The following is a 27,933-nucleotide window of genomic DNA, read 5'->3' as shown; positions in this document are numbered from 1 at the left end:
CAATGCTTCCCCCAAAGTCCTAAAGGAAGGGCTGAAACCCAGAAGACTTTTTTTAGAACAAATATTTTTGTATGCATGTTGCTGAATCTGCATGCCTCGGACAGTGCATGTGTTATGGCAGCACATTTAGAATGACTGTAGGGTGTGTATGACATGATATTTTTAGGAGGAATTCAAGGAGATGAAAGGCTTTGATTCTCCTGGTGAGAGTGGGTTTAAGATGGATGGAGACTTGGTAAGGGAACAAGAAAAGGAAGAGTGATGGAAGATTCAAAGCATAGTAATTAGGGAAATTAACCTGGGGTCATGTACAGCTGTGATAGAGCCCTTCATGTCTGTAAATGTTTTATAATTCTGTCTTTGAACTTATTAACAGTTCACTTAGATGACGAGTGAATTCTGAGCGGCTTGAGGAAATTAAAAAAAAAAAAAATCATAGCAATATCTCTGCCCAGAAGTTTCAAATTGTACGTTGGTCTTTGTTTTCCATTTTTTAATGCAGTATATTAATCCATATTAATCCTTTCCTTTGCAAACTGGTTCATTATTTTTTCTTTAGTATTTTCAGTTGATTTTGTTCAGAATTATCAGAAAATTTAACAATTTTTAAACCATCCAGGATTTACCACATTTACCAGATTTCCAGCAGAAAATGGTCTGAAATTCTGTTTAAATTAACAGGAAATATATGCAACTTTCTTAATGTTTTAATTATTTAGTTATAAAAGTAATAATACATATTTAAAGTTATACATTACTCAAATTTCCCCAATGGGGATCTATAAAGAATCGTCTTAGTTCAGTGATTCAGTGACAGTCTGTTCAGAGGTTTTTAGTGTTAGCATTTTTCAAATGCACATACTATAAGATGTATATTGGAAAACAGGCTTGTTACTATCTAGTGATTCTTTTTCCCCCCCTGTATTGCCTTGCTCAATAATCAATCATGATAATAATAGTAATCAATCAGAGCTGAGGTGGGCGGCACAGTGGCGCAGTGGCTCGCCTCACAGCTGGTTCAGTTCTGACAAGGGGACCTTTCTGTGTGGAGTTTGCATATTTTCCTCATGTCTGCGTGGGTTTCCTGGTTTCCGTGTTCCCACAATCCAAAAACATTCAGCAGGTTAATTGGAAAAAAGAAATGGGAAAATTGCCCCAAATGAGTGAGTCAGTTGTTGTTTGTCTATATATGTTTCCCTGCGATTGACCGGCGACCAGTCCAGGTTCAGCAGGTACCCCACCTCCTACCCGATGACACCTGGGATTAGACTCCAGAATCCCTCGCAACCCTGAGTGCAGGATAAGCGCCAGAAGATGGGTGAATGAAGTTGAGGCTTAACCAAAACTCCCTTTTTCCTTTTTTTCTTTTAATTTGATTTTTGAAAAGAACCCACAGTACTAGTCATTTGATATTTCTTCATCAGAAATGTTTTCACTCTTGCTTGACCAAAACATTTTTTCCCCCATCCTGTAGTTACAATGATGGAAGACATCCTTAATTAAATCAGTAGGTTTGTTACATTTTTGTGTGTCCCCCTTTCCCACACGTGGCTTTTAGTTGTTTTAATATACCAGTAAGCATCAGCCATTGGTATATTAATGAGACCATTTTATCAGTCTGGGTATGTTGTGGAAAAAGTAAAACACCCACACTAATTGCAAGGCAATAATTTGTGTTCAGATTGTAAGCATTGAATCATATCCTGAATTTGCATAGTGCAACATACCGAGTTTTCACACTCATATGTGTTTGGGGTTTCATGTAATAAGACTGTTGGTGGATCTCTAACAAATATTGTTTAATTTCGGCTACCCATGCTATTGACCAGTTTGCTTACATATAACTAATTAAATCAACCTGATGTCATTTGCTAGTGAGGGGTGTTTTTTAACCCCTCACTACAAACCCCTCGGCTTCATGAAGGTCTCATTGTTTAGTAGTGTGTGTTCTCAAGCCTGTAAATGCAGTTTTGTCTCACTGGGTCTGTCGTTGTGTGATGTACAAATGTCTCTTGATGTAGAGAAACTAATGCATCTGGGTATGACTGTGTCATGTATCACCGAGACCGCTATGATGTGTACCGAGATCTAGACAAGACTTTTCATGTGTTTGGGTTATGTGTGACATTTCTGTTTTTGGTGCTCTTGCTTCATGGGGTTTGAATACAGTATGCGGTTGTCAACTGATCTTCCCCAGTCTTATGTGATCGCAATCACTTTCACTCCCTGCCTTTCATCCTGAAATTCCTCTGGCTTGAGCCCATAGTCTTGGCAACAGCCAACTGCTCATCAGCTCAGCTCAACTCAACTGTCACAGAAAGGAGGAAGCAGAAAATTAGATATGAAGTCTGTGTGGGATCGGAGTTTGGTGAAAGAGTGGGCTAGTAACGGAACTGCCTTCGTTTTCAAGTTCATCATGCCCGTTTCTCTGCCGGTGAGGATTTCCATGAGACGACGGCAAGTGGTAGTTGCATAATTAACTGCAGAACGGGTATTTTGAAAAACATCACAAATCAACACAAATTGTATAGCTGCAAATAGATTCTGATCTTTGGTATTGCAACTCAAACAAGCTTAATTTATGTTCTCATTATTTATAGAATTTAAATTGTTTCTCACTTCACCTCGCGCAGATAAACATCTAGGTGTGTATGAGATGAACAAACAAAAATACATGAAATAAACAAGATGGCTCCATCATGAGCACGTTAGTCTGCTGTCTGACCAGCTACAGATGTTCTTTCCTTGATTTATTTTATTTATTTATTTTTTTTTGTTTTTCATCTGCTCTAGAATTATGTTGCAAAGTGTTTGGTTTCTTACATATATAACTGTAGACAGACATTTTGGGGTCTGTTCTGAGTCTCCTCACTGACTTGACACAGTGAGCCATGCAATTGTTTTTTGGTACCATCGGTTCTTGTTGCTAGGAGACTGTTTGATGTTTTTTCTTGACCTCGCACATTCTACTTCTAGGTATTGTTTTCTCTTTTCTGTGATTCACACTCTGTTTCTTGCCTGCTCTATTAATATGGGATATTAAATGAGTAGGCAGGTATATGGAATGGTGGCATAACAAGAGATATCCACATCACAAAGAAGAAAAGATGATGGCTTTTCATTGTGTTAAAATGAGTTTCCTTTTTCTTTTACCAAGAGGTCCAAATAATTTCAAGATGCGCTGTTGTTTTGTTATCAGTCCAAGTCTTGTCGCCTTCTGATATCCTCTTGCTTCTTGTGGATGGAAACAATGGTTTATTGCAATTCAGAATGAATTAACTTACTACTCCACCTTTTTGACTGAAAGAGGATAGTAAATTCAGTCTTTTTTTCCAGGTCATTCATCTTACAAAGCATCTAAGTCTTAGGATGATGGTTAACTACAGTGATTGATTTCAAATGTTTCCATTTAAAAAAAAAAAACAAAAACAAAAACAAAAAAAAAACATGTAATTTCTATGACTTGTCTTCTGGTTGCATAAGCTGTGGCCATGCATCATATTTTGCACATTTTGGTGGTTGAAATTTACAATTTACTCTTAAAATGATCACAAAACACTCAAATACAGGGATGTATTCCTTGTTCTCACTCACATTAAACACTGAGCTGTCACATAAAATAGCTGTCATTTGTATAAAAAATGGTGGTGTGTATGCAATGTAACTCAATGGTCAGAGAAAGTCAACAGTGTGGTCACTCTGAATGAAGAGTTGGTTGAGGTTATATTCCCTGTTGAGTCCACCACAAGTGTACTCTGTGGCTGAGGTTTTGAACACAGCTCTACTGTAGAATTTTTACAGTTTTTTATTCCAGAATTGACAGTATTCATTACATCAAGGTTTAATTGTACCTACCAAACAATGTATCTTTTTTTTTTTTTTTTTGCTAAAGAGGAAATGGTGGCAGAGAAAACTCTGGTCATCAGTAATGGTCTATGTGCTGCTGTGAGACAGTTCTGTTCCCCCAGCAACATGTTTGACCTCTAAAAACATCAAGGAAGGCACGATTTTGTTCCTCACATAGGTTGCTGCTAAGTGCTTAATGACATCCATCCTGTTTTTCATTCCCAATATCATTGTTTAAAAAAAAAAAGGGAAGGAAAAAAAAAAGTTTGGACAAGATTCTTACCGTCTCACGAACATGCGGTAGCATACTGTCAGATCGCTCCACCCCACAGGCAGCCATCTGGAAGAGAAGGGAAGAATGGAGGTATGCAGGGAGAGAAACATCTGGTCTTTTCTGTGTTTGTGGTAACAAGAGATTTGATGGATGAGAGATTTACACCCAGCCAGGCCCAGATATGGACCTATACTTTTGTCTTTATAGGTCTGCAGAAATGGTCAGTTATTACGTTCTCTTTGCTGGATTATTTGTTTGTCTTACTTAATCATAGCCCATCATATCTTTAATACATTCAGTAGCACCAGATTTCACTTGCAAAACAATTGCGCGTAAGATCATACCATCTGTGGGCAACAGTATGTATTTTATTCCTAATGGATTTCTATAAGTGTATTTCTATGGATGGCATTAAGCCTAACCATTGCATTGATGCACTTTGTATCCATTAATCTCTGACCTCACAAAAGTGAGTCCTAAATATTTGTGTGGTTTTAAGTGGGATTATCCAGATATTGCATCATCACCTGTTGGGTCTATATAGTGTACTTATGTTCAAATCCCATAAGATAAAACTGTAGGTTTCCATGTAAAGCCTTGCATTGATGCAAAAAGTGCATGTTTTTTTGCACATAACTAAATGTGTTGATAACCCAATTCATCGAATCATCCATATATTTTGTCTCACACTAATGAGATACATATTTTCTTTGTCTGGTAGTTTATAATTGTAATTATTGAATACATTTTCATTTTCAAAGGGCTGAGAAATCTTGCTGAAATCAACTCTTAATAGCTTTGACATGAATGATAAATTCTACAGCAATTTATACCCAAAATAGGTGATTTATCAGTGGCAATGAGAAAATGCTTTTACAGATTGTTCAATAATTAAGATTAAATGCAATCAGCACATAATGTGTGGGTGTTTATTATTATTAGCAAAATGTCATCTTTTTTTTTTTCTTGTTCTTTGTGATACAGAATAACAGATTGGCTTCAGGCCTGTTTAATGCCTACACAAGTTTTTCCTCATTTCTACAATTTTTTTTTCCCTCCGTCATATAAAAAAATGATTTTTGAACATATATACATTGATGCTAGCATTATGACGATACTTACTGTGAAACAAAGCCCAACACAGCAGCACAAGAAACAGTTTGACACACTCGCATGCATGAATTTTTAATATTGACGCTAAAGGAATTCCAAGCAGCTCCTTAATCCCAGCAAGTGCTGACTGAGGATTAGATTGGATGGAGGGAGTGACAATGAAACAGGAGATGTTGAGATGTGCAGGTGAAAGGGCCAGGGGTTTAGAAAAGAGGGAATAGAGAGGAGTAAAGATCAAAGAACGGGATCTATCCAGACAGTATGCATGCTATCGAGGTATTCAACTATTTAAAATATAAGGTTTCTTCAGTAATCTGCTGCACATGGAATGTTTTTGAAAGCTGGTATCATATATATATATATATATATATATATATATATATATTAAACATGCTAATAATACACTAATGCAGTTATCTAGCTGGCAAAGGCAGGGACATGAGGTTTTAAGCTTTGCCATTGGTGGCAAAGGAGCATGGTGGCTAAGGTTTTAGCCTTTACGCTGCGCAGCAAGAAGAATCTTTGTTTGATTTTATGTGTGGTGTGCGTGTTCTCACGGGGTCCGCAGGGGTTTTCTCCCACAGTCCAAAAACATGCAGTAGGGTAATTGAAAACTCTTAATTGTCCAGGCATGTGAATTGCTTTATGTGCCTATTTGATGGGCTGGCAACCGGCCTGAGGTGTACCCCACCTCGCGCCCAATGACAGCTGGCTACAGCCCCATCTGGAAATGGTGGTATCGAAAATGGATGAATGAGAGCAGTTGGTGGATGTCAGTTTTAAAACCTTACTCATGTGATTTTTCTTTGACTCTCATCCTGCAGGTATGACTACAGAGAGATGCTGTACAACTCCACATTCTGTCTAGTACCTCGAGGACGGCGACTGGGTTCCTTTCGCTTCTTGGAGGCTTTGCAGGTCAGTCATACACAAGGAGCTTTAGCTCATTCTCCTTGAGTTACTCTTATTACCGGATAGGGCAGTGTTTTCCATGGATGGTGTATTTTATGACTGACTCAAACATTCTTAAAACTGAGGAAAAGGGTTCAGTTATCAGTTTTTTTTCCAATATTTACATGGATAAAGTCCATTCTGGCAATGTTGCTTGGCAGTCAAACATAGTGACCAAACTCAAGCATTGATTTGAAATGGTTTTAGTTCATCATCCCTGGATTTGTTTTGACCAAACAATGCAAGCATTATTCAGTGGTAAAAGAAGGAAAAAGTGATGCGTTGCGTTACACCCAGGTATTTTGTTTCCTTGCAGTCAATTGGCTCTGACTCAGTATCCTCACTGCCAACTTTCAAGACTTTCCTTGCACTTTTTCCCCCTGTATTTTCATCTCATTCAGTCTCTTCATTTGCCTTCTTGAGTCTGCCTCTCCTCTTTTTTCTTCCTACAAGGACATTTTTACTGCATAGCATGATAATACTGATTTACATTTAGCTTTGTTCATAATTTCTGCCCATAATTACTCATTGAGCATAAATTACATGTCTTGCTTTTTGAAAAAATGCCATGATATGAATGTACTTGAGCTACATGGTGCATTCATGCGTAACTGCAAAGACAGAAAGTTTTGTCCTCATAGATGTAAGTGTACAGTCAATGCCCTCAGCTTGGAAGTGGGACATTCCATCTTTAGCATCTCCTAACTGCATGAGTGTACTTTTAGTAAAGGCACATGGGATGGTGCCTTGAAGTGTCCTCTGTGTACAAAAATATTTTATATATTTAGCAGTTTTGTCCTCCTGTGACTTAAGCATCAAGGCAGAAAAACAGTGCAAATATTTAAAATGCAAAATTATCAAAGGCACAATCTGCAGAAGACACAGTTTTAGTTCAATGAATTGTTTATGTTTTCTTTTCATAAACTAGTAGAGCAGAGACTTGGTACAGATGTTTTTTTATGTTCATTAAATGGAATAAAAAGCCTTTTCAAGGTTTCTATATAGATGGGCAATGACACTGTATTGACCTCAATTTGAACATCATTGCACATCTGGGGAGTAAGGCCAGACAGCTTACTTGTGACCTGGTCTATACAAAAATCAGCACGTTCTAGGTACAAATTAGAAGTGTATTTATGGGCCTCAGATTTGACCTCTGCCCAGTAGCAAACACTCGTGAATCCCGTCTTGCCTTTGCAGAAGAGAATTTGAATGTGTGCCAATACTGCATTTGGGTTTCTTGCAGTGAAGTGAATATTCAAATAGAGGGGGAACCAGTTTGGTTTTTTGGATTCACTGAAGCAAAACAGATCTGTTTTTCAGCACATTTTATTCCGGCAGCAGCCCAAACTACTTTTGTGGGCATAAGGAGAAGCCCACTAAATGGTTGAAAAAGTGGAGCAAATGAGCCTAACATCATTGCACAGGATAGATTCCTAATGTTAAGAAAACAAATGAGAAAAGTAGGTTACTAACCCGTATCCGACAATTACACTCATAGTTTTATAGTTTTTTGCAGGTCCACTGCGTGTTTTCAATATTAGTTGAAATCAAAGGAAGCTTCACCACAATTAGTTTTAATTCAACTAACACAACTTTGTGCTGGATGTGGCAAAACAAACCTGCTGGATAGAGTTATGCAGTGCAATTGTTGTGAGATAAACAGTAGAATAGGGGTCACCTGTTCATGAAATCTAGGGGTTTAGTAGGTGTGATCGATAACTGTATACTTGTCTAATATAATGATTATAATATGGATATAGTTCAAGGAGGCTCCAGTTGATTATTTTGTTGGGATGTTAGTATATTCTTAATAACACCAAGGAGATTAACAAGCATTTCAAAGCACAAGTGGACCTTGACATGTCTGGTACATGTGCAGTGTCCAGGGCCTATCAGTGAATGGTACCCCAGTGCTTATCAGATTATAGCGCCGCTCACTTCAGGTAGAACACACTGTGGCCTGATAACCTCACATACAACCTTTGCTTGGACAATGTTGACACACATTTGCCAACACAAAATGGGTAAAAACAAGTTCAAGGATGTTTTAGTTTCCTTTCTGCTGCTTCAAATGATCAGTTTTATAGTGTAGCGCCGCTTCGTATCTACTTTTACAGCAAAGGTAGTGTCGTGAGAAGGTTTCATCCGACTTGGTCACTGATTAAACTGTCAGCGTAGACACGCGGCTTTTCTACGTCGGTGGCTCGCTTGCAGAGCATTAACTCTGACATTTTTTCTAATCAAGCTTTCTCTTCTCTTCAGTCTGTCTTTTTTTTTTTGTGAAAATGCAAATCACCCCACTGAAGTAGTGCCTGGTTGTTCCCTTAATGTATAAATATTTTATGATGAACATCACAGGGGGTTTGGCACTGCTAAACAAATGGTTGTTTGAACCACATTTTCTGCACCTTCATAAAATGTTTTATTTATTCATTCCTTATTATAACTATACATGAAAGTGACTCATGAATATCAAACATTTTGAGAAGCAGCTGTGCTTGAACAATTAATTTAATTAAGCCAAGATGTGTATGTGTATGTGTATGTTTATATGTATGTGTGTGGTGTTGTCTGTCTCCCTTACAGGCAGCTTGTGTGCCAGTTATGCTAAGCAATGGCTGGGAGCTGCCCTTCTCAGAGATCATAGACTGGAATACAGCAGCGGTGATTGGCGATGAAAGGCTTCTACTCCAGGTAGATCTTTAACTTGCATCTAAATTTTGGAGGTGTTTTTTACTTTGTTGTTCTTGGGGGGAAAAGCTGGAGGCCAAAGCAAGTGTATTCCCTGCAATTATTCTTGTATTTTTGTTTTTTTGTTTTTTTTTGTTGTTTTTTTTTTTTACACCCTAGGTGTGTAAGTAGACACATCTGCAATGTGCAGTGATTTAAGAATCAGTGTATTTCTGATTTCGGTTCATGAATTTGTACCATTGGTTCCCACAAACATCCATTATAGTTTCCCAGAAAGGGTGTAATGACCAAGGATTTTAACAGTCTTATTTATTTTGAAATATATGAGACTTTTATGGTCTGTTGTGTAATGGAGCTATTATCATCATTGACCCTGAATCCCGCTGGGGAAACACGTTGGTTTTTTTGCTCTTTATTTAAAAGTTCTAAACCAGCTTTGTTACATCTGAAACCACCCTCCTTCATAATTAGAGCCAAGAGGGAAAAAAAAACATGTGCTCAGGCCATGTTGTTTTAATGATTTAGAATAAAGAATACAGTGTATGCATACTGCCTTTGTGGGGGGATATTCCATGAAAATAATTCATAACTGTCCTTCATTTTCTGACACTTTTCTTTTTATTATCCCTTTTCTTCCTACTGTTAATTCACTAATATATGTTGACTTTGGTCCTAGATCCCCTCAACAGTACGGTCAATCAATCAAGACAAGATCCTGTCCCTGAGACAGCAGACTCAATTCCTGTGGGAAGCCTATTTCAACTCTGTAGAGAAGATTGTACTGACCACACTGGAGGTAGGACACATAAACTATGAAATCACCTGGTAAATCGATCAGTGTATCTTCGAAAGGATTCTTCTTATGAATTTAATTTGACATGTGATGTAATTTATCCTTCGAATCCTGTTTAATATTTTTCATAAATGGCATTCTCTTTATCGTCTACACAAAGCTATTGAATTCTCAAAAGACAAGTCCACAAGTCAAGAATCCATAAAAGTCCCAGTGAAACTGTTCAAAACAAGACTGAAAACCAAGAATCATAATATATATTGTTAAACACTGTTGTCATGTTTTGGCATCTTGTCGCTAAGGCTTGGCCATGAATGATGTTAGTTGTATATTCCCATCAGAGAGTACTCATTTGAATTCTTCCTGTCGAGTTGAAGGCTATCACATTGCTCTCGGGCTAAAATTACAAACAGGCAAAGATGAGAGCACGAGGAGAATGAAAATAGATAAGGGGGCTATACAGAAAGGGACAAGATGTGGAAGGCTCGCAGTTCTCAAGATGGGATTTACGCTCTCTTCTTCGAGTGCATTATGACCTGAGATGTACCAGAGTGGTTTGCTAAGTACACCGGTCAACAAATAATATGTAACACAACTCATTTGACTCACATTAGAGGATAATGTTTCTACATATACCGTTATTCTAATTTCTGTGGTTGGATAGTGATACAGGGGTCGCGTCTCGGGGGGGGGAGACCGAGAGAGGGCTGAGTTGTCTCTGTCAGCAGGCTGAAATTACAATCCCATGCAGATGATCTTTGATCACTTCACAATTCTTATTTCTTTGTTTTGCTCAGACCACAGTAGACCAATTACATGGTACCTTAGATGCTCTTTATTCTCAGCAAGGTTTAGGATAATGCACGACAGCAGTGTTGAGGTTCGATGTATGTAACCTATCAGCACAGGCTTCGACACTCTGTAGTTAATAAGATCCATATGGCCAATGAGAGCGCAATTTGAAACTCGTAATTAAGGTCATTGACATGGAAACACAAATAATATAAAGTCATACAGCACATCTGAAATTAGACCGACCGGGAGGGGGTGAGAATAACAAATATTCACTTGTTTGCTTTATTTTTTATTAAGAAGACATGGGAAAACGATCCTTTGTAGCTGGTGGGATGTTTATTTGAAATGACTAGTTTCACTTGTTCATTTTAAGAGCTGCGCCTGTGCATCATGCATGCCTGGCATAGTTGTTTAATATAAAAAAAAACTGCAGATAGAGGATCTTTGAACAAAAAAAAAAAATCCCTTTTAACATTTTACTGACAATCCATAGTGGCCATAAAATGAAAGCCGATCTGCTTGGATCTTTGATCTTATTTCTGACTCACATGAGAGCAAAGAATGTAGTGAGCATCTGCTTGATGTTCACCAATTACAGTCAGTGGAGTACTTTGTGTGAAGAATGAATTTTAATATCCTCCGGGTCTCCTTTTTTTGCACAGATCATCCAGGACCGGGTGCTGCAACACACCTCACGGAGTAGCCTCATGTGGAACAGTCTGCCCGGTGGTCTTTTCACCCTGCCTCAATACTCAACAAATCTCGTCGACTTCCCCTTCTACTACGCAAAGCTGGGTAACTGACTCATCGATGCAAATGCTCTGTGCAAAGAACCACATTAATAGCATAACCTAAGGGGGTTTTACATTGATCTTTCTTTGACACAACATAGGAACATCTGGTGTTTGGCAGCTGTTGAATATTCATAAACCAACATAACAATCTGACATTGCCACAAGTTATGCAATTGATTAGTATTATTCAGTATTTGACACACAGATGCTCCCCAATTATATCTGCTTTGTTGAAATGTTAAATGCGTGATTGGATAAGTGGCCAAATATGAGGCTCCTTAGTGACATTATGGATATGGATTTTGACAAGTAGTTCCACTTCCTGAACATGTCTAACTGGACAAGCAAAAAGACCCAGGTGACAGACGCGGCAACAACTCCCACCCTGAGCGCTCTTATCTAACCGATTAAAAGGTCAGATCTCAACACATTGAGGTGACTTGAGCACGCATTGAAATCCTCATTATGGTCCCACTGTCAGAGGTCATGTGGCAGCATTCCTTCCGAAATATGAACAGAAGTATGCCCTGGGCAACATTCCATATGCTGTGAGAGACATGTTTCTGGTCAACTGACGTGTTTTTTGGATTGTTTCTTTGAGGCCATGATGATCAAACTCAACTCCTGGGATCTTTGTAATGTTTGGAATGTTATCAGACTTGCTTGAATGGCTCATTTCTTCATCTGGAGTGCATCATTGCTGTTTTCCAGGCATCAGGCCGTACCCCAAGTTTACAGCTATCATTCATATGGTTACCCCCCTGGTGTCTCAGTCCCAGCCAGTCATGAAGCTGCTTGTCGCTGTGGCCAGATCCCAGTACTGTGCACAGGTAGGACACATTTCCAACTCCACACAGCACTATGGGTCCATTTCCTTGATGGTCCTAAATGATATAACCCAAGTGAGCTTGGTCTCGTGTTTTCTTTCTCCGAAGTACTGCTGCCAACTCAGAACTGCTTTGCATTTGAGTTTTGGAGGTGATATAAGCCTCTCTAAATTTCCTGATGCCTGAGTCTTGCGAAAAAGCAAAACTCAGGATAGAGCTTTTTAGCTGTCAAAACATTGAAGTGCCTGCAATATTTATAGGTCGAAATTGATGTTGCGGTATCACAGCAAGAAAACAGGTCAAGTCCCAGTGTGATGGAATGCTATTTTTATTATTTTAATTCTTAAAAGTATTTTAATTTTTTTTTTTTTTTTTTTTTCTGAACATTTTGAAAACATCCAAAACAAGCAATTATTCCCTTGATTTAAGACTGCATGACCAGAACGTGGGTGTTTTTGTCATCTTTCACAGTAAGACAATGTGTCACTCGTGTACCTGTAGGTGCCGGGAGAGTTCCGGAAATAGATCTGCCATAGCACGAAAAGAGTTTGTTTATCACACGAACAGGCAATAAACACTGTTTTAATCACTGAACACTGCAAATCATGAGGTTGACCAAAGTTGGTCAAGCATACATACACGTATATTCAGAGAAATGACTCTTTTGTATCTCGAGTGAAGACGGATTTGACTTCATTTTCCCTTTTTTCAGGTGATAGTTCTATGGAACTGTGACAAACCCCTTCCTGCCAAGCACCGTTGGCCTGCTACATCAGTCCCTGTTATTGTTATTGAGGGGGAGAGCAAGGTAAATGCCTGATAATTTTTCTTTTCATTTGACAAATTTTCAACAGCCGTTTCACGTCCTGCATTGTGTGCCTTTAGATAAATTCAGAAACGTAAATGTAAAACAGGCGTATCGCCAAAACCATAAATGCGGTATACTGCAACTGTATTACATTTTAAACTTGCATGCAGAGGCATGTAATTTTCACATCTCTCTTCTCTAAATTGTCAATATCAATCGCTAGGTTTTGGAAAACACCTCTAACTCTGTCTTACCTGCTTTGGGTCAATTTTAACCCAGATGATCAGACATTGCAGATCATTAATTTGCGAGGGGCAGTTTTATTCTTGGCTGAAGTTAAATGAAAAGGCAGGATTAAACCTGTCTCGTTTGAATTTGAAGGCGAAAGAAGAAAATGGCTCCAAGGTGGACCAAGTCAGCATAAAAATTCTGTTGATCAGCGTAGCTTCATCTTCCAAGTTTTGTGTATTTTTGTTGCCGGTGTTATGTCGGCTTGTATATATGGCTGACTGCTGTGAACACAGTAAAGTGAAACAACTGTGCAGTATAAACAGGTTTAAAGGGCCTTTTTTGTGCCCATGATGGTCCTGTCTGTTTACGTGTCAAGCTGCATGGTAGAAGTATTTCTCATGTGGCAGCTGGTGACATTCTGTTTCTGTCTTGTTTTTTTTTTTTTTTTTGCAAAAAACACCAGTTGATAAGCAGTCGCTTTCTACCCTATGACACCATCCCCACCGATGCTGTGCTCAGTCTGGATGAGGACACTGTGCTTTCCACCACAGAGGTTAGATCACCAGTAAACTACCGTAAACACTGCCAAACGAATGTTGCGACGAAGTGAATATGTTGTGTTAAATAAGTGTTTTGGGCACTTGCTGATATTTTTGCAACACGGTTGAAAATATCCCTCTCTCTACGGTTTCATGGCCACACATGTGTTTTTCTGCCTGTCTCCCTCTCCCCTCGGCCCAGGTGGATTTTGCCTTCACAGTGTGGCAGAGTTTTCCAGACCGCATTGTTGGTTACCCAGCACGCAGCCACTTCTGGGACAGTAACAAGGAACGCTGGGGATACACTTCTAAGTGGACCAATGATTACTCCATGGTGCTGACGGGGGCTGCAATCTATCACAAGTATGGACTCAGTCGTCTTGACAGCTTTTTTTCCCCCCTTCTTCCCTGCTGCATTCTGAGGATATTAATTTGAAATCTCCATCCCCGTTAACACTGGCTTTCTTTTCACTTTGGTCTCAGGTACTATCACTATTTGTATACGACATACCTTCCAGCCAGTCTGAAAACCATGGTTGACCAGATGTCCAACTGTGAGGACATTTTGATGAATTTCCTGGTGTCCTCTGTGTCTAAACTCCCGCCAATCAAGGTCACCCAGAAGAAACAATATAAAGAGACTATGATGGGACAGGTGAGAAATAAACGTCGTGGAAGAAATCAGTTGTATTTAACCACTTATGAAATAAATTATTGCACATGTCTGGAAAGCGTTTCATTTTATATTCCAAAACATTGAGCTGAGTTGAATTCATTTTTGCTTTTCTAAACAAGCCGTAGCCTTCTTTCGGAGTATATTTCGCTTTATAATTCTTTCTTGATTACTGTAGAGACTGATGGCCTTTGGCCATCTGGCGTATTTTATGGTGGGTAAAAAAAACAAAAACATCAGTCAGATTCTTATTGAAATATATTTAGTGGAATGTTTGCTTTCAGTGGATAAAAACAAGTCCAGAATGCTTTATAAGGTCAGGATAATTTATGATGCATTATTCATTTTGTCGGTTTCTCTCTGCCTTCCTCGAAAAGTGTCCCCAATTCATCTACCCTGATTTTGCTTTCTGTCTGCTTTGTCACCTCTCACTTTAAAAAGAAATTATCCTCAATGATCACAACCTCACCATGTCTCTGATTTGTCCTTCCTCAAGAGCTCCCGGGCATCTCGCTGGGCCGACCCCGATCATTTTGCCCAGCGTCAGACCTGCATGAACAAGTTTGCCAGCTGGTTTGGCACTATGCCCCTGGTCCATTCCCAGATGAGGTTGGACCCTGTCCTGTTCAAAGACCAAGTGTCCATACTGCGGAAAAAGTACAGGGACATTGAAAGGCTATAACCCCTCAGAGCCTCCCACTCTCCGGACATAGCCACAGGGGAGTGAGGGGGCGGACACCAAGCGAAATGCAGTACAGCGAAACCAGTAGGATTAGTTCACGTGGAGAAGGAGAGAATGCAGCGCAAATGTTTGGGACACCAAATCGATTGTATGTCCTCTCTTCTCCTCTTTGTACTGCCTCTGTTAGTTTCCTGTCATTCTCCTGTGTGTTTTTGGGAGTAGCTGGACACACGTTACGACTGCCACCCATGGAATGGACACCCCTAGAGGTCAAAATGGCTCTTCTATGAACTGAAATGGCCAAAGCCGCAGAGTTGGGAATCATAGCTTGCTGCTTCAGTGTCTCAACAGTGGCAAACCTCTCCAACCCTCAGCCCACCGCTCTGTTCTGTACACTATGCACAGGTTCATGAACGTTTTCCTGACTATATTATTATAGTCAGTAATATTCTGATTACAATATTGTTGATAATTATGACTATGAAGAGGATAGCAACACTATTTTGAATGTGTTCAGCTATTTTTTTATAGCTCTAGTTTTTTTTGTTTTTTTTTCCCGTCTGTTTTTTCTTTTTATACAGCACTATTCTCTTTGTTCAAACCAATAGCATGGTGGGTCAAGAGAGAAATAACAACCCCTCCGACACAGAAGTGAGTTATGAAAGATGATTTGACATGACATTCACAGTGCCTAAAGTTTCTCCAGTGGTGGTGTTGGGATACAGAATCAAAACAAATTATTCTAATTGAGCATCTTTCTGCCCCCCCCCCCCCCCCCCCCCCCCCCCCCCCTATAATTGTTGCTAATCTCTAGGCGATGGATCTTACTTAAAATCTTCTGTTCAACTTTTTCCCAACTGATATCTAATGAAAAATGTATGTATTTCACATGAGGTAACAATTATGTATGTCATTCATAACCGTTTTTTTTTCTCGCAACTTCAGAATCTCTGCGACCGATTTAATTTGCTATGGTATGATAAATACTCAGAGCAGATTCGGAGATTCTGAGCATCTGATTTTCCAGTGTAACAACCCTGGTTTTTCACTTAAGCGCAAAGTTTTCGTCTATTTGTTCAGGGCTACGCAAGAGGGGGTGCTTGTATATGGTATGTGTTGGCCTGAAGAACAATGGGGGATCGTATGAGTTGCCTTGGGAGACTGAGCTCGCTAGTCGAGCCAGCTACACCAAAATCAATGCTCTGTTTGAAACACAAACCACTTTGAAAGCTCCGGAATAGATCCTTATGGGGCTTGGTTTGCGAGGGTCATTTACAGTATAGAGTCATTTCTGTGTGTACACAGTAGTCAGGTAGAAAAATAAAATGGCATTGAAGACTCTGACATCCCAAGGTCAGCCTTGGTTTTGTACGTTGTAGGCAGCCGCATTGTTTCTCCCCCGTTATGAAAGGCATACAGGATGACATACAGTCCATACAGTGCATTTGCACAATACGAACATCTGTCTGTGATGATCAGTAAATCAGCAACTTGGCGATAATGCCGAGTAATGGGTTTCAATCTTTTTAATAGACTTCATCCATTGTCTTAATTAGTTTCTATGTGATGATTATCTAAATTTAAGAAACATATCCTTATAGTGATAAATCTTAACATTATCTCCCATGTGTCTGAACATATGTTTTGCAGCTATGTGAGTTGGATATTTGAGACATTCGAGGTGTCTGGTCCCATCAGGATTTAAGTTTTTACAGTTGTTTTGAGATGCCATATCAGGAAACGGTTGTCATTTTCATGAATTTCAAATGAGCACCAAAGTTGTTTTCATCGCTGTGCAGAGTCAGGTTGGAGATCCTCCAAATGTCTGATGGTTCTACACAGAAAACCAATGGTATTGCTCCTGGATTAGACGGTTGTCTGTTGAAGATGGAAGACATGATCATTTTACCAAGCCTAGCAGCTCCTCCGCCCCCAACCCAATATGTGCCAATAGACTGTTAATCTTTTGTTCAAGTGTAATATGAGAAATGCAATGCATTTCCATATTTATTTGGTTCATTTAAATATTTTTGCAAGAAACCCATGGAAGAGGGAAGGAAGGGAAGTGGATGTTTTACTTTTAAGAATGTGCTATTTGCTTGGTAGCAAGTCAACAATCTTAGTATTTCTAAAGTATACTATTTCTAAACAATACAGTCAAGACAAGTGAAGATGGTTTTGAACAGAATCACATTTCATGAATGAAAGTCTAGGTGCAATATTTAAGATGACATTTTTTCTTTGTCTTTTTCCTGGTGTTGTTTCGAAGGGGGTTATATATTGATGTGCCTTCAGAAGAAATACACTTGTTTTTTTCATATGCCTTTTGCCAATGTGTCCATTTCAATTTGATCTCTTGATTGTTCAATTTATTTATCATCAACTGTTAACACAAAATGGCTCCCTACCAGATATTAACACTGGAACGCTACCATGAATTATCACCATACATTACATTACTTACATTCCTGGCTTTTCTGCTGTAAACTTCTATCCAAGTCTTGTTTGACTCAAACTGGCAACCCACTGCCTTGTATTACTATATTTGTGTGGATCCGGTCGGCTCTCGACACCCAGGTCTATTACAGGTGTAGCAATACATGGGATGTAATGCCGACATGCACACAGAATTTATCATAATAGATCATTTCTCCACTGAATCTCTGCTTGCTTTCTTTTACTTTCTTCCATCACTGCTAATGTTATAGAGATTAAAATGGAAAGATAGAGGAAAAAAAAAATCACAATTTTTGTAAAGGTATTTTATAAGAACAAAAAAAAAATCATGAAATAAAATGTTTGATATAAAATGCCTTGGTCTTTTTTCCCCCCCCTTACATAATAGAGGACATCCATCTGCCTTGTTTTTGAAAACTGATTGTTCTGAATTAATCCTGTGTATAAAAAAATCCGATTCAGCAGAGGTAACAGTTTCATGCTTGCAGTCTACTGTGAAATACTTGTATACTAAAGTCCCTTATTTTCCTCTAACTTACAATTCTTTTTCAGGCTGACCAAACATTGTGATAGTTCGTGCACTGTGAACCCTGAGTGAGAGCCAAACCAAGCAATATGTGTTGCTTCCCCTTTGTGCACATATGAAGCTCATCCTGTGCCAAGAAACTGCTCTGTTTACATAAATCTGTCAGCATAATTGGTTTAGATATACTAGATAAATAAGCCATCTAACCCAGTTGATTTCATGGTGCTAGAGACCATCACCATCTCAGCTTGAGCAACCGAGAACCCCCCCCCCCCTCCCCTAAATCTCAGATGTAAACAAACCTGCAGTCAAATGTTAAGGATATTTGATACAGTGTCCCACCAAAAGGAAAATATGTGACCCGTGACCTCCCACCTGCTCTCCGCTTATTTGCAAGAATGTAAAAGAATTTTAACAAGGGCATATGACTGGCATAAATATCAAGAGGGGATTTGATATGTTCTGAAAATGAACTCTTCACTTCTATAACTCAGTAATACCCTGCATGGCACTGCAGGGCGAATGTAATGCGGACAGTTCCTTTATGGTGTAATTCGATGTTAATTTCCTCACCTTCATATTGATAACCTTTGTATCTACAGTGGGTACGGAGTTCAATGAGTGATTTTCGCCTTCTTTCTGCGGTTGGATTAAACAGTAACCGGGGATTTGAATATTTGAAGGAATTTCTCGGTTTTAAACGTCACAGCTGAAATACACCCAATGAATCTTCTCACTCACTTGCAAGAAATTAGCGAATCTTGTGTGTTATCCATGCTATAGCAGATACGTGTAGTAATACAGGAAAAAAGTGGGGGAAAAATACATTTTCCGTTTATCTAATAACATTCCTTGGCTGTTGTTGGTGTTCTAGATCATGAGGATGGCAATCAAAATAATTGGTGAAATGAACCTTCAAACCACGATACGTAATGTAAATTTACACATCACTAATCATACATGATAATTATACAGTTCATAGGAATAAGAACTTATAACAGCCTTACAGTCTATAGAGACTACGAATGAAAGTCATAAGGTGCCTTGCGGGAAAGCAGTTGTCACAGAAGAGAAAAAATAGTTTCCTGTGGTGATATAATTGAATCCATTAAGATTAGACCTATTATACAGCTATTCGACAGAAACAATTAATTTCACAGGATTAAACAAATCAGATTCTTCACGCTACTTTATAAGCCACATATCCTCTGAGAGTGTTTGTGTGTATAGGAACTCTTGTGGAACCAAAACATTATATGCCATTTCCTGCAGTATGAGCGGCATGAGACCTCTGTTAGACCTCTCTTAGAAGAGACAATCATTTAGTGGGGAACTGTGACTGATATGTTGTAAATCAACAAAATGCCTCATGGTAGAAACATTGACTTGTCTATGAGGGTGTTTTTTTTTTTTTTTTAGATGTGTCGTTTCATATCAGCAGTCAGCCATCAGCTATCGGGATAAAATCGTCCTGTTTAACAGATGGCAGCAAAACTGTGTCACCATCCTGACACGGCTGTGCTGCGTTGTCAAAATGTGTCCTTGGAAAAAAAAAAAAAAAAAATCAGGTTAAATTAGATTTTTCCTTTTCACCTTACTAGTTAAACTTCATCAGATAATGAACATGAAATAAAATTCACTATGGCATGATCATGTTTCATAATATATGTTGATCATAACAGGATTAATCCCACAATGAACCTCCTCTGCACAAACACAAATGTATTCATTAAACCAAGTCATCTCCTCATTGAAATAAATGCTTGCAGAAGGTATGAACCTCCAACGCACCAAGGGGCAGGTTGAGCAGCTTGTGTCAAGACTGTGCAATTCGCATCATCGCTGAATGGAGTAAAACCGCATGATAATCTCTAACCATAATATTACCTCGCGGTTTGAGCATTGCCTCAGTTATCCCCCCCGTCCCAGCCCTTCTCAGTGGCATGCATCCATGCTGGTGCTGATAAATCATGAATATGCTCAACTGGCAGCTTCCCCACTGCAACAGATGCTGTTGCCTATTAGACAAATCCGCTTTGCCGTCCACCAATTTTGCAATTTGATTGTAGATTGCGAGTCCCTCTGTTTCGGAAAGCTTCCCATCTCTTCACCTAATATGCGACTTGGCCACCGATTTGCATCGATGAGGTTGTTTTGTTTGTCAATGCAGGATCGGGAGTGAGACACTGGAGTTGAACACGGCGATCCATATATCGATGGCTGGAATGCAAAACCTCCTATCTGAAAAAACAAAACAAAACACATTTTTCAGGAAAGGAAAAAAACATTTCATTTGATTACAGTATGTTCTTTGAGATATTCACAGACTGTATTTCTATGTTATAATTTAAAAATACATAGCATGTATTTTTACCAATGACAATGCAGAGAAGTGTTTTTTTCCCCATCTTTTTCTGCTTCATTTCTGCACATAGGAGTTTTGTCATGTGACGTTTATGTCAAAAGAAAAGGGCGGGATTATCTTGCAGATAACGTCCCATTTCTCACCATTCAATGCAGAAACCCCAAATCGAAAAATGTGCAGATAGGAGGTTTTGCATTGCAGCCATCGACGTAAAATATAGCGGCAACGATAGACATGATAGCGATAACAATCCTTTTAGTAAGAATAACAATTCGGTGGATTTCTATTCTACTTGCGAGGTGCCGGGTCTTCCCGGGGATGACTGTGCCACAGCGCCCCCTATCTTCCCCCGGCCGCCACTGCAGCTTCTCCGGCCGACGCCAGACTCCTCCTCCGCCATTTTTGACTGTAAACATCCTGCCGATTTTAAAAGGACAGCAGTGAGCGGGAGGAAGGCGACTGGCGCCATCTTGGCTGTTTTAATGAGTACAACAGGAGAGAATTCGCTGGGAGAAATAACATAATCATTGGGATTTCACTCTCAGCGTTGTGCTGCCGGTGAGTACGCTTGCAGCGGAATTTTTCGCCCGCGGTTTGGTGGATTTGAAAGTCGAATTAAGCTTGCAGGTTTCTGTGTATTTCCCCCGGCCTTCGCAGAACAAGCAACCGTTAGCCAACAGCTATCGATACAGTTGTGCTATGAGAGGGAAAAGTGTGATTAGGTATTGTTACCTCGTTTTTCCTTTGTTCAGTGGCGGGATTTAACAGAGCCCCGGATTTCATACATCCCTAACGATACCTGCTTCATATGAAAATATGCGAAAGAAAATAAGAGTCGCACTTGTAGCGCACAGCTAGCGATTTCGTTGCTCCTTTTGTAGTTAATGCTATTGCTAATGCTAGCTAGCGGCTAATTTAGTTCGTCCCACTTGATGGCGCCGACTATTTACTGGCGATGGTGTACCAGTTGGCGCTTCTCCCAGATGTTCCTTATTTTCCACAAACTTTTCACAAAGGAGCTATTTTTCGATAGTTTATCGCTTAATAGCTTGATTTTATAAAATCCAAAATTTACGAATATGCGGGCGGAGCGTAGTAAGACATGTGGATTTCCAGTGTTTGTCTCCTAGACTGGAAAATAGGCGGAACTTGAGAGCGGGGAAATTAAAAACGTGGTTGTTTTGACCATTGCGCTTACACTGCTTCTAAAACTAATGTTTATGTCTACTTTATTCGTCCGAAGAAGACAAGGACAGTACGTAGATTGAGCTTCTGTGTTTTTTTTTGTTATCCGTCTCGATTCTGATCTAAAGTTAGGCAGCTACACATGGCGAACCGCAGTTAGTGAAACGTTGACGTGACTGTTTTTTTTTCTTTCGAAACTATCAATATCTTCTAACTCCACATGGCTGTTTTTTGTCTTTACATCCTTTTTGCACAATTGGAAATGTTTTGTGGTCCAATATTCAACTTATATTAGGAAGCTTATATTAGGAGTATTTACTAGTCCTATGATTGCAGAATATGACTAGCTTTAGCCATATTATGAATATACTGTATTAACACGTGAACATTAAGTTGGCAGGCAGGGCTAATACGGGAAAAAATGGGCTTTTTCCCGTGGGAGCATTTGATCTGCTGCAGTTCAAGAATGAATCCCCTTTCTAAGAAATAATCGTCACAAATATGTTGTAGTTCTTAAAATTGCACAGCTATTAATTTTGTCTCGTGTCCAGTGATGTGGTAATGATTAATTACTGATTATATTCTATATGATTTGCTTAATGTGCAGTTTAAACTTTCTATCAGCTGAAAGAAGAATAGAATTGCTGCTGTTTATCCACGTATGTGGTTCGCTGTGAACCGAGATTACCAAAATAATATGCAAGTGGTCCAATGACATGTGTCTGGTTTAACCATACAGCCTGGACGTGAAGTGTATTAGCTGCTTCACAGTGAGGGGTACATGCACAGAGCCTGCAGAAACATGACTGCATGATTGTGATCAGATAACCCTTAGTGAGAATAACAATCTTTGCTTTCATGATATTAATTGAAAAAAATTACTCAAGGTGCTCATTGACTGAGTAGTTGCTTTCTCTAGGTGAACATTCACCATTGTGAGTGTTTGTGATCCAGTGAAACCAGGGCAATGTTCTACGCCCACTTTGTCCTCAGCAAACGTGGGCCGCTGGCCAAGATCTGGCTAGCGGCCCATTGGGACAAGAAGTTGACGAAGGCTCATGTCTTCGAATGCAACTTAGAGAGCAGTGTGGAGAGCATCATCTCGCCCAAGGTAATGCCTATATGCAGACCAACCATTGTATTATTTATTCTTTTAGTGTGATCTTGAACTTCCTTATTTTCCTTGTAAGGTTTTTGATGTGACTGTTTTAAACACTTATTGCTTCACAGTCTGAACTGTAAATACATCCAATGGATCTGTTGCATATGATACATGCTGTTTCTTTGCCATTCTCCCAGGTGAAAATGGCATTACGTACGTCAGGCCACCTGCTCCTTGGTGTGGTGAGAATTTACCACAGGAAGGCAAAATATCTGCTTGCTGACTGTAATGAAGCCTTTATCAAGATCAAAATGGCTTTTAGACCTGGTAAGGAAAATGCATCAAATGGAAAAATCTCTGTGTGATTCATCATCTCAACTGCATTAAACAAGACATTTCAAAAAGTGAATGTTAAATTGGTTGGGATTGTTTTGATGGACTTCTTCTGAAAACAAAAATAATGCATTTCATCAAATCATTTCATTTTCTTTGTTTCATATCAGTCGTGTCCCATTTACATTTTAAAGCGGCAAGAGCAATGATGACATTTTTCAAAGTAACAAGTTTTATTTGTATTTCTCCAGGTGTGGTTGATTTGCCAGAGGAAAACAGAGAGGCAGCCTACAATGCCATCACCTTACCAGAAGAATTTCATGATTTTGACCAGCCACTTCCAGACCTGGAGTAAGTTGACTTTTACTATTTGGGGGGTTATGAATGTTTGCTGTGACGGCATACCAATAAAGATTTCTCCAGTTAATATTCCTGTTAAACGTGAGACCCTGTTTTCCATGGACATTTATAAAGCATATAAGCAGATGGCTGCTACTATCAATGCTAATGGTCAGATTCATTTATACAACTGTCTTTGCTCAGTATTTTTCGTATGTATTTGGATTTTTTTTCCATAGTGATATCGATGTGGCCCAGCAATTCACCCTGAACCAAAGCAGAGTAGAAGAGATCACCATGAGAGAAGATGTTGGCAACCTCAGTCTCTTGCAGGACAATGACTTTGGTAAGTAGATGTAGATCTTACTGAATATAAAGCATTGACAAATAAAGGCATTTCTATGTTTTCAGCAAAAGTATTTCATCGTTAAAAAGCTCATTATGTAATAATGAATTGTATCAGAATTATAGATATCTAATGCGGAAAATGTTATGCCCACCATCTAATCTTTTCTTTTTAGCTGACTTTGGCATGGACGACCGAGAGATGATGCGTGACGCTAGCACATTTGAGGAGGATATCATGCATGGGACCACAGCCTCTAACCTCTTACTAGAGGCTGAGCCTGGCCCAGCTAATCTCCCTGACAAGTCCAACCACATGGAATATGATGATTTTGGAGATGGCTCCATGGGCAACAGTGATGGAGGGATGCTGGGTAAGCATTACCCGATTGATTATCACAATTAAAAGAATTCACTGTATTTTAGTGGGAGTGACTTTGTGATATACTGATATATTGTCACGTTCTATCGTTATAATTTTTCAGTCGACAAGCTTCTGAGCTCTGAGGATGGGGGTGGTATTTTCGATGACCCCCCAGCCATCACGGGGAGTGTCATGATGCCTCCAGATCATGGAGATGATGAGGATGACTTTGACAACCTACAGTCACGTAAGTAAAACAAATGTTAGTTGTTGTTCAAGTATTTATATTTAGAAAGGGGTTATATAAAATGGGGAATTTTTAACTGAGACGAGTCCTCATAGCCGGTACTAAGCGATGTGAAACAATAACTACAAATTTTGTTTTGAGTTTTTTTTTTTCCTGATCATCATAGATCTTATTAATCCATGGCAACCCACCTACTTTTCTTGTCTGTGACCTTTTTCTGTTACTATTGTCATGCTTTATACACCTGAACTCCTTTGCCAAAAGAATCCAAAGAAAAGCTAAATTTGTTAGTTCCAGAGAAATGGATAAAAATATGCCACAACAAATTCAGACCAAATATGATTGACAATTTCCATCAAAATGTTGCCCCTGAGCAGTCATCAGCAATAATCTACCAAAGTTGTGCTTAGGTTGGAACTGTATTTGACCGCAATCCTCTTTTGAACTTTGTGTAGCTGCTCCTGACAGTCCAGACTCTGGCCCAGCAGAACCACTGCCAGCTATGGCTGACCAGACAGAACAGACCACATTGGTTCACAATGAGGAGGAGGCGTTCGCTCTGGAGCCCATTGACATCACAGGTGAGACCGTCTCTCACCTTTCTATAGCTATTTATGACCAAGCATAGTTACAGTTGCCAAATTGTGACTTAACACCAGATATCTCTTCAATCACCAGTGAAAGAGACAAAGGCAAAACGTAAGAGGAAGCTGATTGTGGACAGCGTGAAGGAACTGGACAGTAAGACCATCAGGGCCCAGCTGTCTGACTACTCAGACATTGTTACCACCCTGGACCTCGCCCCTCCTACTAAGAAGTTAATGATGTGGAAGGAGACTGGAGGAGTAGAGAAGCTGTTCTCTCTCCCGGCTCAGCCTCTCTGGAATGCCAGACTCCTGAAGGTGACAAATACTGGGCACAATAGAACCGCTGGAGACTCAAAATTTTCCATTACTGTTTGTCTTTAAGCAAGATAAAGTAAAAAACAAAAAAAAAACGGGTACTTAAAACCTGGTTATATGTTTGTATGCTCACAGATTTTATTGTGAGGCATAATGAATATGAGATTGAAGGAGTGGGTGGAGGAGAAAGGATCGTTGTAGTCTGTATTCCTTTCACAGCCACATACACCCCTCAAGAATACTAAATGGAAAAACCTGTTGAAGTGCAGCTTAACTATCTTCCTCTTGTTATTTCAGCGCTTGAATTCCTTTTTGTTCATCAAGCATGAAAGGGTTTTTTTCCCCACTTAATGAAAGAATATCCTCAAATTTCTCAAATGTCAGATGTTCACACGCTGCCTGACACCCCTGGTGCCAGACGAGCTGAGAAAGAGAAGGAAAGGCGGGGAAGCAGACAGTCTGGATGAGTTCCTCAAAGAGCTGGAGAACCCAGAGGTGCCCAGAGAGGAGGTCATCAGTCAGCACAGAGATGTTATTGGTAAGCAAGTCGAACAAAGTGATTACATGACCCCAGACACACAGATTTTTCTGAATAAAACTTCAATATTTCATGCTTCAAATTTTTTGTGGGATACAATCCCTTTATTACTATAGACCAGACGATCATGGAAGAGCCCAGTTTGCTGGCAGCCTCTGCAATGGAAGGAAGTAGGACAACTTTGGACGAAACAGTGATGCCTCCTCCCTCCACTCCACGTGGTGTCAAACGCAAGACTGTGGAAAAAGAAGCTCCTCTGCCCGTGAGTTTGTTCTGTCTTACCTGTCTAAAAACAATAATAATAATAGCGGTTAACAATGCAAAAAAGAGGAAAAAAAGGTTACAAAAATAGAATCGCATGCACAAAATCATTGGGGTATTTGAAGAAATTCCTTGGATCGAATCGTTGTGTTTTTTCGCAGATGGCTCCCTTGGATCAGCAGCAGCCACAAATGGTGGCTGACCGCTCTGTCTTATCTCAGAGGTTAGACATGCCTCAGGTGGATCTGCCTCCAGAGGAGAGCAGCGTAAATCTCACCCAGCTGGTACCTGAGCTTGACCTGCTCGGGGAGAAGAGCAAAGATAAGAAGGATGAGAGCGATGAAGAAGAGGCGAGTGAAATTAATGTTTCTATGGCTCAGGAAAGGTTGCTCTTCGAACTTCAAAATGGCATGGTTACTTGGTATCAGAATTAAATGCAAAAAAAAAACAAAAGCAATCCCTGGTTATTCTTCGGAAGTCTGGCAATTTCAGTATTTAAATGACATCGATTATGAGCTTTTAGTTGTAAAAATGTGAAGCTAATGTTGTAATGTCTGCATGGAGTATCATATTCCTACTTTTAAAGAGGGGGTCCATTTAAATGCAATACTTATCACTTTAAATCATTAACAAACTGGCAACCTTGCCGTTCCTTGGTAATTGGTGGTCTACTCTCCTTTTTATCTCAGTTCGGTTTAGTCAGTGCTGATAACTGTTGTCTGTCATCTTTAGGAGGAGGAAGGTCAAGCTGGAGATCAAGATCAGGAGGAAAAGAGGTGGAACAAGAGAACCCAGCAGATGCTGCATGGTCTTCAGGTATGCCAACAACTTTTCAAGTTCACTAAAAATGTATTTCTGTGTTCTCAGAAATGGTTGGTTGTATGCACAATTTATTCTCTGTTTGATCACTTTCATCTAAACCCATGCTTACCACCCCCTTTCCCCCACGCTAGCGTGTCATGGCCAAGACTGGAGCAGATTCAGTTAGCCTGCTTGATTTGTGCCGGAATAACAACAGGAAGCAAGCGGCTGCCAAGTTCTACAGTTTCCTGGTCCTCAAGAAGCAGCAAGCCATCGAGGTCACCCAAACAGAGCCTTACAGTGACATCATCGCCACTGCTGGACCAAGATTCCACCTTATTTAGACATTGGAAGAAAACACAAACACTCTGCGTGCAACAGACATACTTTTTTTTTTAATTACTCAACTTTTTGTTTTTATTTTGTGTTGCCCTGTAAGCAATTTTTTTTTTTTTCTGGGGCCTGGGTGGGAGAACCAAGGAAAGGGTTAGAACCTTTTATGATAATGATTTTACTGTACAACATGTGGAATCATGCAGCAGTCATTTGGATTGAATGGAGAGGAATGTTTAACATATTTATAAAGCTGCATTTTTCAGTCACCAATTTGTACCCTCTGCATTTTTTTTTCAATAAGTTAAAAGATTGTCTGTTCATTCCATCACTCTTTTAACATTGCCCCCAGACCACATGGAAATAATGCAGATTTTAGATGAAAAGCCCCCACACTTTCTCATCCCATATTGAACCTGTGTATGTTATGGAAAGGTACTGTTGCTCAGAAGTGTAATCTCCCAGCTCCTCCTCATTGCACTTGTTGTTTTTCATAACAAACAAAAACATTGACAGTAAATTTCACCTGACAATATAATGTTTCAGATGTAAAATTCAGTTCAAAGATAAAATTCCATGTTCCTCTTTTCTTTTGTAACTTACATTTATGCTTATTCACGTTTTTTGAATTATGTAACTAGGTAATGTTCTTGTTACTGTTCAGTATCCAACCTTTTTAGCCTTCAGGTAACTTCTAGTTGTGATACATCTGTAAAGATTTGAAATAAAGTGTTTTAAGTACTTGTTAATTTGTTTTTATTTGATCATTTGTGGTTTCCTTTTTCTCTTTGAAGAAAGAAGTGGTTTTAAATTTT

At 39.4% G+C, this 27,933-nt stretch overlaps 2 protein-coding genes across 2 annotated transcripts in view; both read left to right on the top strand.

Moving 5' to 3' along the window:
* Positions 1-15,385, top strand: part of LOC147229212 (exostosin-1b-like) — a 30,816-nt gene extending 15,431 nt beyond the window's left edge. Inside the window, exons 2-11 of the mRNA XM_086154504.1 lie at positions 6,058-6,151; positions 8,774-8,881; positions 9,555-9,674; positions 11,129-11,261; positions 11,972-12,090; positions 12,800-12,895; positions 13,590-13,679; positions 13,868-14,028; positions 14,149-14,320; positions 14,835-15,385. Coding sequence (XP_086010630.1) covers positions 6,058-6,151; positions 8,774-8,881; positions 9,555-9,674; positions 11,129-11,261; positions 11,972-12,090; positions 12,800-12,895; positions 13,590-13,679; positions 13,868-14,028; positions 14,149-14,320; positions 14,835-15,020 — 1,279 coding nt within the window. The 3' untranslated portion in view covers positions 15,021-15,385. The remainder of the gene's footprint in view (positions 1-6,057; positions 6,152-8,773; positions 8,882-9,554; positions 9,675-11,128; positions 11,262-11,971; positions 12,091-12,799; positions 12,896-13,589; positions 13,680-13,867; positions 14,029-14,148; positions 14,321-14,834) is intronic.
* A 5,405-nt stretch (positions 15,386-20,790) lies between these two features.
* Positions 20,791-27,859, top strand: LOC147229211 (double-strand-break repair protein rad21 homolog A-like). Its single transcript, XM_086154505.1, has 14 exons — positions 20,791-20,926; positions 22,473-22,664; positions 22,853-22,982; positions 23,240-23,339; positions 23,567-23,673; positions 23,849-24,046; positions 24,158-24,283; positions 24,739-24,864; positions 24,962-25,185; positions 25,570-25,723; positions 25,840-25,985; positions 26,146-26,334; positions 26,717-26,800; positions 26,938-27,859. Exons 2-14 carry the CDS (start codon positions 22,521-22,523, stop codon positions 27,127-27,129), a joined length of 1,920 nt encoding a protein of 639 aa, XP_086010631.1. The 5' UTR covers positions 20,791-20,926; positions 22,473-22,520; the 3' UTR covers positions 27,130-27,859.
* Positions 27,860-27,933: the final 74 nt, after the last annotated feature.

This window comes from Fistularia commersonii, chromosome 11 (genome assembly GCF_037954325.1).
Source record: "Fistularia commersonii isolate RoL2024-O1a breed Wild chromosome 11, RoL_Fcom_v1.0, whole genome shotgun sequence".
Classification (NCBI taxonomy): Eukaryota; Metazoa; Chordata; class Actinopteri; order Syngnathiformes; family Fistulariidae; genus Fistularia; species Fistularia commersonii.
Note: the sequence above shows the minus strand (reverse complement) of the source record. Positions and strands in the feature narration are given on the sequence as shown.